This window comes from Protopterus annectens, chromosome 8.part0 (assembly GCF_019279795.1).
Source record: "Protopterus annectens isolate FY-2018-M chromosome 8.part0, PAN1.0, whole genome shotgun sequence".
Classification (NCBI taxonomy): Eukaryota; Metazoa; Chordata; order Ceratodontiformes; family Protopteridae; genus Protopterus; species Protopterus annectens.
This window is the reverse complement of record NC_056741.1, coordinates 1,014,345,401-1,014,358,775: the sequence shown is the minus strand read 5'-3', so window position 1 is coordinate 1,014,358,775 and position 13,375 is coordinate 1,014,345,401. Positions and strand designations below refer to the sequence as shown.

Genomic DNA, 13,375 nt, shown 5'->3' with positions numbered 1-13,375 from the left:
CTCAATGTACACCAGCATTCAGTTGTTTTCTCCATAAAGATGCATTCTAAAGATTCACCTTGTCCTTCCAAACCATGTTGCTGGGAAAGCACCTGCATGACTATGTTTTCAAATTACCTTGCAGAAAGACAGAAAGGAAAATAACTCATGTAACACAAACCAGACTGAATGCTTTTAATTATCAATTGCCACCTTGTTGCAAGAGATTGAATATAAAAAGGAATGGTGTACTGTTTTGTATTTTTCTCTACTTAAAATGGAAATGCAAATGCTGGAGTTCTAGGGGTCACTGCATTAAATAAGTTTATGAATCAGTGAGTCATTCTTTTTTTTTTTTTTAATTTATGTCGCTATTACTTCCTTCAACTTGTTCTACCAGCCTAGAAATGAAATTCTCAGAAAACCATTTTCTCCTTGTATTTGCATTACCTACACCTCCCCATTCCTTGCATTTCTTCTGAGTAGGTTTATATGCTCCTCTGCAGTCTCCAGGAAACCATGAAAACTGCAAAGAGGCAAGGCTTGAGGACCACACCTTTGCTGCTTTACCCTCACTGACCCAAAATCCACTACAGTGCAACAACTTTGGTTTCTTTGCAAACTTTGGGAAAGTGATGCAAATATATGTTGTGATCTCTAGATATGAAACCATGTCCCCTGTATCCTGGAAAGGGTTGTTCAACCACATGACACTTCTTCCCTTGGGCTACACCTAATCCTGCAGAACTCCTCACTCAGAGGCAAAAATCCTGGAGTATTGTTCTTCCCTTCTTTTTCCAGAACGTTAAAACAAACTACAGTTCTACTTGGAGAAATACAACAAATAAAGAAAATGAATTTCATGACTCAAGGCCTGGACCATTTTGGACAAGCTTCTTCACAAATTTACGGCTTTTACTGCTTTTTGTTATAATGTTACATGATGTCCTGCTTACTGCACAGTACAGGACTACATTTACTCTCATGTAAAGGATGCAATGGGAAAGTGAGTCTTACACTGATGTACTGCATTCGCACTGATATTATTTATTTATTGGCATCTGACTACTGGGAAAGTCTGGCTGAGCCGTGCCCCTTTTCAGTGGAACCCCAGGGCGAAAAATTCCATTATACAGACAGTGAAAACCTTTGTTTTGTTTTCACATTTACAGTCAGTTTCGTATATGAGCAACAGTTCCATTATTCAGGCATACTTCATATCAGTTACATCATTTACAAACAGTTTTGATTAAAAATAACAGTTACAGTTAATTCATTCACTTAATGCTGCAGATACTGTCAAAAACACTCAAATGGAAAGCAACAGCTAACTTCATGGAAGCAGTGGTAGGGAAGAAACAGATGGTGCTGTTAATTGCTTCTACGTGCGGGTTTGTAATGTAGCTTGCCATACTACTAAAGTAATAACCCTAGAGACGTACTCTGGGATGAAGTTTCTAATGGGTCATAAAATGGATGCACAGTATGTATGGTTTATGTCACATGACCATTCTCTCAGCAAAATGACTCATTCTGTACGTCTGCAAAATCATTAAATCACAGATGACACCTAGAAATGAAACAATAAAATCCCTGCAAGTGTTTCTATGGAGATGTCCATAGCCATTTTTTAACTGCTTTGTCATTTATACATACCATTACAACTAAGACCTTAGCTATGTAAGCTTTATTTATTTATTTATTTATTTATGTATTTATTTATTTGTTTGTTTGCATTGTTGGATAGCATGTGAGAGCCAAAAAGGAAGAACTTTAGTTCATATGTCACGCTGTACTTTTGTGTACTAAGTAGTATAGATCTTGTCAACAAGTACTGCAACTTTCCAGGGTAACAGGTAATACTGTTTAATTTTTAGAATGACTGGACATCTAGTCTATCAAAACAGGAAGATTCAAGTTAACACAACTTAAAAAGGTGCAGGCAACAGGCAGAGACTATGTAAGCTCAGATAAGGACTAATGCTAGGAATGTGAGGTTATTGCTATAAATTATGATTTATGAGGACAAGAACTGATGACTCAAACAGTTTCACAAAAGGATATATTAGTTTCGGATTATATTTAGGACACAGATAATACATAAGTCTGGAAGAGGCTCAAATGAATTTGGGAATGAGAAATCTTTGGGCTGCTACACATCATGTTTGCACTGTAGGTCCCCAATGAGTCATGTTTACTACAGCTTTTTGTCATAAGAAAATCAGTGATTTGAGCCATCTATAGGGTACCTCCAAGAAGAGCTGGAACGATTATAACTTATGTACAAGACGGTTTAGTACACCAGCATACTACTTGTGAACAAAAGGAAAAAACAAACATGCCATATAAGGACAAAAAAAATGTATATACACGCAGAATGTGTATGTGAATGCACACCGTGCTTTTAAAATGAAAATGTGACGTACAAATGTAAGCAAAATTGGAACTTCTGAATTAATAAACAGTGCTTCTCAGTTATTTGTACCCACAGTGTATATTCTGAAATGAAATGTTTTTTGCAAATATATATAAATAGCTTACCAGTTCTCTGAAAATGAAGGCATTCTGTTCAAAAATATATCTGAAATGCAAGCAATAAAATGTATTTGAGATTAAAAGTCACATAAAAACATCCACGTAACTAATTACTTCATATTCTACAACAAAGTCCTGTCAGAATAACTTCATATGAAATAAATCATTACTTTAATCAACTTTTGGAAATGGAATTCCTACTGAAATGTTACGAGTTTATTTACCTGGATTCTTGTGCAACAGGAGTAGTGAGGCTTCCTTATTCACTGTAACCTATATACAATAAAATCCAGTCAGGAAATGCACACAGCACATATACTGTGATCTTACAAGGAAACTACACTTGCTAAGTCTTCAACAAATGAAAGTGATGAAACACAACAGCTCATGGGCGGGTGATATTTCACTGGGGGTGGTGTTTTTCTGATGACTCATCTAAACAGACTGCAAATCATTTTCCATATTTCATTAAGTATATTGTTTAACAGAAGTAATCTTTAGTGCTGTAGCATGTGTAAGAAACATAAGCAGAGTTTTTTAGACCATCAGTGTCCTGCCCTGGGTTCTCTAATTCTCAAATTTAGCCATGAAGTACTTGGAGTGAAAAAATACTTTCCTGGGTTCATCTACGGATTCTGGCTTTAAAATAAAAAAAATGAGTTCTTACTGTGGTTTAATGTTATTGATTCTATTTTATATTCATTTGTTAACTGGTTAAGTCCATTTTTTCCCAGTTAACCCAACAGTAGGGTTAGATGACTTAATCACAGCAACATGCTCCTGAAGTAAAGAATAAACACAGGAAAGCCTACAAAAATTTGCACTTGACAGTTAGCAGCAAAAACTATCATTCGTTTTCAACTCTATGCACTCTATGCATGCTACATTTTACAGAGTTTACACCAAACTTTGATACTGTCTAGTGCATACAAAACAGTGCCAGCATTTCCAAACTAGACTGAACTGCTGAAAATGTGTACTGCAACCATATTATATGCTGGGCTAAAACATGACAGGACAGGAGTGTGCAAAGCATATTTCAAGGTGCTTGCCTCCAACTAATTGCTGCCTAGGTACATAAAAGAATAAGTCCCAAGTTAAGTGTGGCATTCTGCATAAAACATGGCCAAATGTGCCCCTTACACTTAGAGGGTGAGTGGTATGCCATGAATACATTTACTATGGGACCCAAAGTGATTCTATATTGTTCTCTAACACAAACAGAATGTAATTATAGCCCCAGCTTTAATTACTTACATGAACATTATGCTCACATCACTATATGAGTTTTGCAGTTGCACATTCCACTGCCTGTCTACCTCAATCTCTTCTTGAATTAATAATCATTTTTTGTGACATGAAATTTTGTTGCCAGGGAAAACTCTTGAGTAATCGCAGAACTACTAAAAGAAATCTGGTAGGAAGAAATTAACAGGCACACCAAAATGCAATAGTAAGAAAAAGTCTGTTATTTGTAAAATATTAGTAACTACTAAATAAAATACTGAAGAAATAATAACATGGACGAGAAATTCTAGTCAAACTGGAAATAAACGTGTTAGTAACAGTCTTCTGAAAATATCCAGCTTTTCAGCTTGCAAACATTTAATTATAACCTCTGAGTCATTTACATGTTTTCATTTATAGCATTCCCTTATTCTCTTTATGTAAGACATTCCATATATAGGTCACTGCATCCTGTGAAAAAACATAAGTGATAACACTTTTAGCAGAAAAAAGTGTCCTTTAATAGTTGCAAAAAATATTTTGTACCTGAAACACCTTAATACAATACAAAGAAACATAAACAATTTAAATTATATAGATAACTGTCTGTGCATTTCAGAAAAGGTGGGTGAATGCTGCCCACTAATGTGTAACCGAATGGTTGCACATTTTAATCGAACGGGATCAGCTTAAACAAAAGGAACTGTGCTCAGAAATTAAAAAACTGTGTGCTAATAGTGTGCCTGTACCTACGCTCGAAGAATTCTTAAAACAAACCAATTTGAAACTCAAAGAGTACGAGGTCACTTTAATTGACAGAAAGAAGAGCAAGTTGATTTGTGACGTACGTGACTACGAGAACAACAGAGCGTTTTTGTCCAGAATACAACGTAATAAGAGAAACAAACAAGTTAGGTTTTCTGCAAACTTGTCTGAGAATCAGTTTCAATATTCTTCGGCTTCGGAAGGAGGTTATACCTCCTTCGAAGATGACAACTTTGAGGTAGAGTACCCGGTGCTTCCTCAAGCTGGACAAACTGAAAATTTTCGCCAAACTTTTCGTGGTGAGCCGAACACCAACTTTCGACAGGTCAGAGGACAGAAGCGCACGCGGGAACAGTTCGTCAACACAGGGGGACAACGTTCTGAATATCAAGGATTTAAACGTGGTAAACGATAAGCAACAGTTTGATGTACATAACATAGACACTAATGAATATGTGATTAATTTATCGAATTATCACTTTAAAGATGTAGAGTTAGCAGTACTAAATAAGGGACTGAAATTTGTTCCAACTGTGGTTACTAGATTGCATGACATCCAAAAAGATGTATTCATGTTTGGTAGAAAATTACATCTGAAGCATTTTTTTAGAAGTAATCCATTTCCATTGTCTAGCTGTAACAGTGACACTAGTAGTACTTTGTCAGATAGCTTTCATTCTTGTGTGTCGGATGATGCTATGAATGCTTATTACAACTTGGATACATCGAAAGTACCTTCTTCTAGTAATTTTGTTCCTAATGTACTTAATGGGGATGTAAGCAACTGTGTTACTTTGATTAATCACTTTACTGAAATTGCATATAAGGAATTTATGAGTGAGAAGGCAAATATTAAGTATAATATGCAGTATAATGAATGGAAGGCTTTAAAGACACTTGCTGGTTTAAAAATGTTGTATTTAAACCAGCTGATAAGGGGAACAAATTAGTAGTGATGGATGCAACTATGTATTTGGATATGTGTATGGAACACCTTAGTGATACCAACACATATAAAATTGTGGATTCTAAGTTGTATGCATCATCTATTGATGAATATCTGACCCTTATGAATAAAGGTATTAGATTAGGCTATTTTTCACAACATGAAGTTAAGCAAAAATTTAAAGTGGATGGCTGTAAGATGGCGTTATTTTATTGCCTACCGAAAATACATAAAAACTTGTTGAGACCTCCAGGTAGGCCCATAGTTTCAGGGAGGCAGTATTTTTTGCATAATTTAGGTATTTTTTTACATCATTTTCTTTTATTTTATGTTGTTAAGCTACCGTCATATATTACAGATGTGTTTGATTTTTTGGATAAGATTAAGAAAGTGCATTTTAAACAAAATATGTGTTGGGTCACCATCGATGTGAAGAGCTTATATACTAATATCCAACATAGTTTTGGAATTGAAGCCATGAGACTCTTCCTAGGAGACTCACCAGTTACGGAGTATATAGTAGAATTGGTTTATTTTTCATTAATACATAATTTTTTTGAATTTAATGAAAATATTTATCAACAGATCTCAGGTACAGCTATGGGGGCTCCTTTTGCCCCTATGTATGCTAATCTGGCTATGGGGCTATTTGAGCGAGAAATCATCTATAAACATAATTTTTTCTTTCAATACACATGTAATACAGTATTATAGATACGTAGATGATTTGATATTTTTGGTAGATGGGAGTGAACTTGATATTAAAAAATTTGTAGATGATTTGAATATTAATAGATGGAATCTACAGTTGGATGATTTAAAAATTGGAACTATTGTTCCGTTTTTGGATGTAATTCTTGATATCTCTGATGGCCAGAACCTGGTTACATATTTAAACCGAAAATTTGAAGGGGGGTTTCAGTATTTATATGGCACGAGTAGCCACCCCCCACATACTCTAAATGCCCTCCCTTACAGTGAGATGTTAAGGATATACAGACTTTGTAATAAGCCTGAAATTTTCAACAAAGAATTGACTTCCATGGTAGAATCTTTTGCATCCAGAGGCTATAGTAATGAAATCCTATATAATAGTATTGATAGACTATTTAATGGTAAAACAAAGCATGGGAAGGGCCTTAAATCTTTTGGTCCACTGGGGCATGATTCTAATAAAGTTTGTGTGGCAAAGGAGTCCATTTATTTTGTGACTACTTTTGGTTCCTTCACAGATATATTTATAAAGATTGTTAGCCAATTTTGGAATTTTTTATGTTCCTTAAACAGTGTACAACATTGGATGAAGTTCAATTTACAATTTTCATATCGAGGGGAAGAGTATTAAAGACTTTTTAGTCAAGAGTAAGTTTAGTTTACCCCCCCCCCATGTTGCATAAGAATCCCAATAAGTTAGGTACATTTGGCTGTGGGAAATGCAAGGCTTGTAAATTCATTGTACCTTCATTTAATGTTATTAATAATATAAAATTTAATATGAAAGATGTTTATAATTGCAACACAGTAGGGGTGATTTATTGTTTACAATGTCCATGTAACAAGTTTTACATTGGGGAGACTAAGAGGGCGTTTAAACTAAGACTTTTAGAACACATCAGGAATATTGATAATTGTAAGGAAGATAGCCCTGTAGCTTTACATTTTGCACAGTTCCATGGGGGAAAGAGTAATTTTCTTAAAGCGACTGTTTTAGAGCAAGTTTATATACCTGCAAATTGTTATTTAGATGTTAAATCTGTTTTAGCACAAAAGGAAGCAATGTACATTTTAAAGTTTAAAACAATGCCTCCATATGGATTAAACGAAGAGTTTAATTGGAAAGCATTGCTTAATTAATTGCTAAATGCTGAATGGTTAATTAGCTGCTACATCTGTGTATATATTCTGTGTATTTTTTATGTGTATCATACTCCTTGAAGGCTTTTTGGCCGAGACGTCAGAGAGAAAGAAGCTATTCTAGTTTTAATAAACGGTTCGGTGGAACTTGTGGTTGTTGTTTATCTTTCATCGTGTTTCAGGTTGCTGTTGCTGCTTACTTCATGTCTACAGATCCACAACTCCACCTGCTACGCATTTTTAGAGACAACATGGATGGAACTCAATTATCCTTGGACAATTTTTTGGCAAACACAGCCGAAAGAGGTGAGCGACATACAGCTCAGAGAAATGTAACTGACAGTAGTTCTGTGTGGGAAAAATGGGACGAGGACCGTAAAAAACGGTCATTAAATCCATTTTCGTGTGTAGGAAGAAAAATACCTCTTGCTGTTAACACAGAACATAAAGTACTGTTTGAGGATCTCGAGAAAAAAATGTGGAAAGAAACAGCCACATATTACAACATTTGTGGTTTAAAAAAGTATTTGGAAACAGAAATCACTCCGAGAGGTCTGAGGGTGTTTAAAGACCCTACAACACCATTTGACCTAACATCAGAAATTGACTGTGCATTTCAGAAAAGGTGGGTGAATGCTGCCCACAAATGTGTAACCGAATGGTTGCACATTTTAATCGAACGGGATCAGCTTAAACAAAAGGAACTGTGCTCAGAAATTAAAAAACTGTGTGCTGACCTTACCAATAGTGTGCCTGTACCTACGCTCGAAGAATTCTTAAAACAAACCAATTTGAAACTCAAAGAGTACGAGGTCACTTTAATTGACAGAAAGAAGAGCAAGTTGATTCGTGACGTACGTGACTACGAGAACAACAGAGCGTTTTTGTCCAGAACACAACGTAATAAGAGAAACAAACAAGTTAGGTTTTCTGCAAACTTGTCTGAGAATCAGTTTCAATATTCTTCGGCTTCGGAAGGAGGTTATACTTCCTTCGAAGATGACAACTTTGAGGTAGAGTACCCGGTGCTTCCTCAAGCTGGACAAACTGAAAATTTTCGCCAAACTTTTCGTGGTGAGCCGAACACCAACTTTCGACAGGTCAGAGGACAGAAGCGCACGCGGGAACAGTTCGTCAACACAGGGGGACAACGTTCTGAATATCAAGGATTTAAACGTGGTAAACGATAAGCAACAGTTTGATGTACATAACATAGACACTAATGAATATGTGATTAATTTATCGAATTATCACTTTAAAGATGTAGAGTTAGCAGTACTAAATAAGGGACTGAAATTTGTTCCAACTGTGGTTACTAGATTGCATGACATCCAAAAGATGTATTCATGTTTGGTAGAAAATTACATCTGAAGCATTTTTTTAGAAGTAATCCATTTCCATTGTCTAGCTGTAACAGTGACACTAGTAGTACTTTGTCAGATAGCTTTCATTCTTGTGTGTCGGATGATGCTATGAATGCTTATTACAACTTGGATACATCGAAAGTACCTTCTTCTAGTAATTTTGTTCCTAATGTACTTAATGGGGATGTAAGCAACTGTGTTACTTTGATTAATCACTTTACTGAAATTGCATATAAGGAATTTATGAGTGAGAAGGCAAATATTAAGTATAATATGCAGTATAATGAATGGAAGGCTTTAAAGACACTTGCTGGTTTAAAAAATGTTGTATTTAAACCAGCTGATAAGGGGAACAAATTAGTAGTGATGGATGCAACTATGTATTTGGATATGTGTATGGAACACCTTAGTGATACCAACACATATAAAATTGTGGATTCTAAGTTGTATGCATCATCTATTGATGAATATCTGACCCTTATGAATAAAGGTATTAGATTAGGCTATTTTTCACAACATGAAGTTAAGCAAAAATTTAAAGTGGATGGCTGTAAGATGGCGTTATTTTATTGCCTACCGAAAATACATAAAAACTTGTTGAGACCTCCAGGTAGGCCCATAGTTTCAGGGAGGCAGTATTTTTTGCATAATTTAGGTATTTTTTTACATCATTTTCTTTTATCTTGTGTTGTTAAGCTACCGTCATATATTACAGATGTGTTTGATTTTTTGGATAAGATTAAGAAAGTGAATTTTAAACAAAATATGTGTTGGGTCACCATCGATGTGAAGAGCTTATATACTAATATCCAACATAGTTTTGGAATTGAAGCCATGAGACTCTTCCTAGGAGACTCACCAGTTACGGAGTATATAGTAGAATTGGTTTATTTTTCATTAACACATAATTTTTTTGAATTTAATGAAAATATTTATCAACAGATCTCAGGTACAGCTATGGGGGCTCCTTTTGCCCCTATGTATGCTAATCTGGCTATGGGGCTATTTGAGCGAGAAATCATTTATAAACATAATTTTTTCAATACACATGTAATACAGTATTATAGATACGTAGATGATTTGATATTTTTGGTAGATGGGAGTGAACTTGATATTAAAAAATTTGTAGATGATTTGAATATTAATAGATGGAATCTACAGTTGGATGATTTAAAAATTGGAACTATTGTTCCGTTTTTGGATGTAATTCTTGATATCTCTGATGGCCAGAACCTGGTTACATATTTAAACCGAAAATTTGAAGGGGGGGGTTTCAGTATTTATATGGCACGAGTAGCCACCCCCCACATACTCTAAATGCCCTCCCTTACAGTGAGATGTTAAGGATATACAGACTTTGTAATAAGCCTGAAATTTTCAACAAAGAATTGACTTCCATGGTAGAATCTTTTGCATCCAGAGGCTATAGTAATGAAATCCTATATAATAGTATTGATAGACTATTTAATGGTAAAACAAAGCATGGGAAGGGCCTTAAATCTTTTGGTCCACTGGGGCATGATTCTAATAAAGTTTGTGTGGCAAAGGAGTCCATTTATTTTGTGACTACTTTTGGTTCCTTCACAGATATATTTATAAAGATTGTTAGCCAATTTTGGAATTTTTTATGTTCCTTAAACAGTGTACAACATTGGATGAAGTTCAATTTACAATTTTCATATCGTAGGGGGAAGAGTATTAAAGACTTTTTAGTCAAGAGTAAGTTTAGTTTACCCCCCCCCCATGTTGCATAAGAATCCCAATAAGTTAGGTACATTTGGCTGTGGGAAATGCAAGGCTTGTAAATTCATTGTACCTTCATTTAATGTTATTAATAATATAAAATTTAATATGAAAGATGTTTATAATTGCAACACAGTAGGGGTGATTTATTGTTTACAATGTCCATGTAACAAGTTTTACATTGGGGAGACTAAGAGGGCGTTTAAACTAAGACTTTTAGAACACATCAGGAATATTGATAATTGTAAGGAAGATAGCCCTGTAGCTTTACATTTTGCACAGTTCCATGGGGGAAAGAGTAATTTTCTTAAAGCGACTGTTTTAGAGCAAGTTTATATACCTGCAAATTGTTATTTAGATGTTAAATCTGTTTTAGCACAAAAGGAAGCAATGTACATTTTAAAGTTTAAAACAATGCCTCCATATGGATTAAACGAAGAGTTTAATTGGAAAGCATTGCTTAATTAATTGCTAAATGCTGAATGGTTAATTAGCTGCTACATCTGTGTATATATTCTGTGTATTTTTTATGTGTATCATACTCCTTGAAGGCTTTTTGGCCGAGACGTCAGAGAGAAAGAAGCTATTCTAGTTTTAATAAACGGTTCGGTGGAACTTGTGGTTGTTGTTTATCTTTCATCGTGTTTCAGGTTGCTGTTGCTGCTTAATTTAAATTATATAACCTGAAACACCTTAATACAATACAAAGAAACATAAACAATTTAAATTATATACACATTTTTATTTAGGTAATAACAAAGTCCTCTCCTTTGCAATGGTTCTGGGTATGATCTGTCCTGCAAGCTGGCATATCACCATAAAAAATATTCCACTTTGGGTATCTGAAAAGTTGACAACCCTATTACACTTCAAACTCCATAAAGCACTGAAAACACAGGAATGGTCAGAGGAGCACTTCTGTGTGGATGCATGCACTACACACACAGCCACACACACACACACACACACACACACACACACACACACACACACACACACACACACACACAAGCACCTTGTTTACATAGAGATTCACGACACTTCAAGAGTGGCATCTTGTAACAGCATATCAGTACTACTGAATTTCCATCCAAATACTTACCTTTTCTTCACCTCTGATACAGAACAGCTTACAATGATTTTACATTAATATGCAAAGTAGCATTCACTGCAACCTCATCTGGTGGGAAGTCAACACTGAACACCAAAAACTAACATAAAATATAAAACAGCATTTTTGAAGGTTTAAGCCCACCCATCTCTAAATACACCAATGTCAAGATCACACAACTTTTGGGATAAGCCGTGGAAGCCTGACGTCTGGCTAGTCTACCAAAGCCTACTGTTGCTTTAAGGTACGCCAAACATCACACAAATGCTCCTCGCGTAAGTGTGGGTCATAAAGGTGACATTCAGGTGTATTATCCTCAGAACTGATTGCCCCAAGTAGGAACACCAGTCCAAAGAAAATGCAAGGGGTAAACTGTACATCCGGGAAGGAAAATGACTAGGGAGATGTGGGGAGGAAGTAAATACTGCAGCGGTGAAGGCAAGGACATCTACTGTTATGGTAAGATTTTACACAACTGTACTATGTCCTTACATTCACTGCTGCAGTACTCTAATGTATGGGAGAGTGCCAATGTTCAAGAAGAAACTTGGGAGGAGGAAGGAACAGTAAAGCTCTCTAAAAAGCCAGGAAGAATGACCATAGCAAAACCAGCCCTAGCTCTGGAGATAGCACCCAACATGTAGCACTTGGTAAAAGTATGCACAGAAGTCCAGGTAGCTGCTTCAAGCATAAATTAGTGTCTAAGCCCTTGAACAAAGCACCAGAAGAAGCCACAGTTCTAGCAGAATGAGCCTTTATAGAAGAAGGAAGCCTCTTGCCATGAACAGTATAACCAAAAGAAAAAGTCTTTGAAATCCAAGTAGAAATAGTTTGCTTGGATACAGCTAATCTTAAATAACTAGGATGAAAAGAAAACAACTGATCTTAGAATTTCTAATAGCCTTAGTCTTATCCAAATAAAATCAGAGTTGTCTATGCACGTCCAAAGTATGTAGTACCCTCTCTCTGTCAGATTGTGGAGAGGGAAAAAAACATGCACGTCCAAAGTATGTAGTACCTTCTCACTGTCAGATTGTGGAGAGGGAAAAAAAACAGATTAATAGACTGATTAAATGACAGCTCCTTAACCACTTTAGGCATAAAAGAAAGATTAGTACGCAAGGACATGCTCTACTCATAGAATATCAAAAAGGAGGACAAGCCATAAGGGCCTGCAACTCAGACACTCATCTGACAGAAATAAGAGATAACAAAAGAACAGTCTTCCAAGAGCAGTGTTGCAAGGAAGCTGAAACAGCAGACTCATAAGAAGCCTGAGTCAATTTCTCCAAAACAAATTTAGGATCCCAGGGAAGAGGAACAGGCTTCTTGCAAGGTCTAGCATTAAGAACACTGTTAAGAAATTGTTTAGTCTCAAATCCAGAAGCTAAAGGAGGAGTTAAAGGCAGACAAGTAGAGATAGCTGATAAGTGGGCCTTAATAGAAGAATAGGCCAAACCAGCATTGAGCAACTCACACAAACGAGAGAACCAAAGGAACAGCCACAGTAAGTTGGTCCAGGTTACGAGAGAGACACCAAATAGAAAACCTCTTCCATTTGGATAAGCAGGATTTCCTAGTAATAGGTTTCCTGTCCTCCTACAGGACTTGAAACACATCCTCAGAAAAAGGTGTCTATGAGGAATTAAAACCCTATCATCCACAGTGTCAGTTGAAGCATGGAGAGGTGGGGATGGATGAGAGATCCCTTGCCTTGTGTGAGTAGATCCACTCTGTGAGGTAACTTGTGATGACTGCCCTTTGCCAGATGAAAAAGTAGATGGAACCAAGGCTGTTGCAGCCAAAAGGGAGTTACCAACAAGATTTTGGGAGCATCCTGCTGAATCTTGA

At 36.0% G+C, this 13,375-nt stretch overlaps 1 protein-coding gene across 1 annotated transcript in view; it reads right to left on the bottom strand.

Moving 5' to 3' along the window:
- The window catches only part of LOC122809196, a 640,703-nt gene that overhangs the window by 601,375 nt on the left and 25,953 nt on the right, over positions 1-13,375 (bottom strand). Inside the window, exon 2 of the mRNA XM_044080502.1 lies at positions 2,521-2,560. Within this exon, the coding sequence (XP_043936437.1) occupies positions 2,521-2,543 (23 nt within the window). The 5' untranslated portion in view covers positions 2,544-2,560. The remainder of the gene's footprint in view (positions 1-2,520; positions 2,561-13,375) is intronic.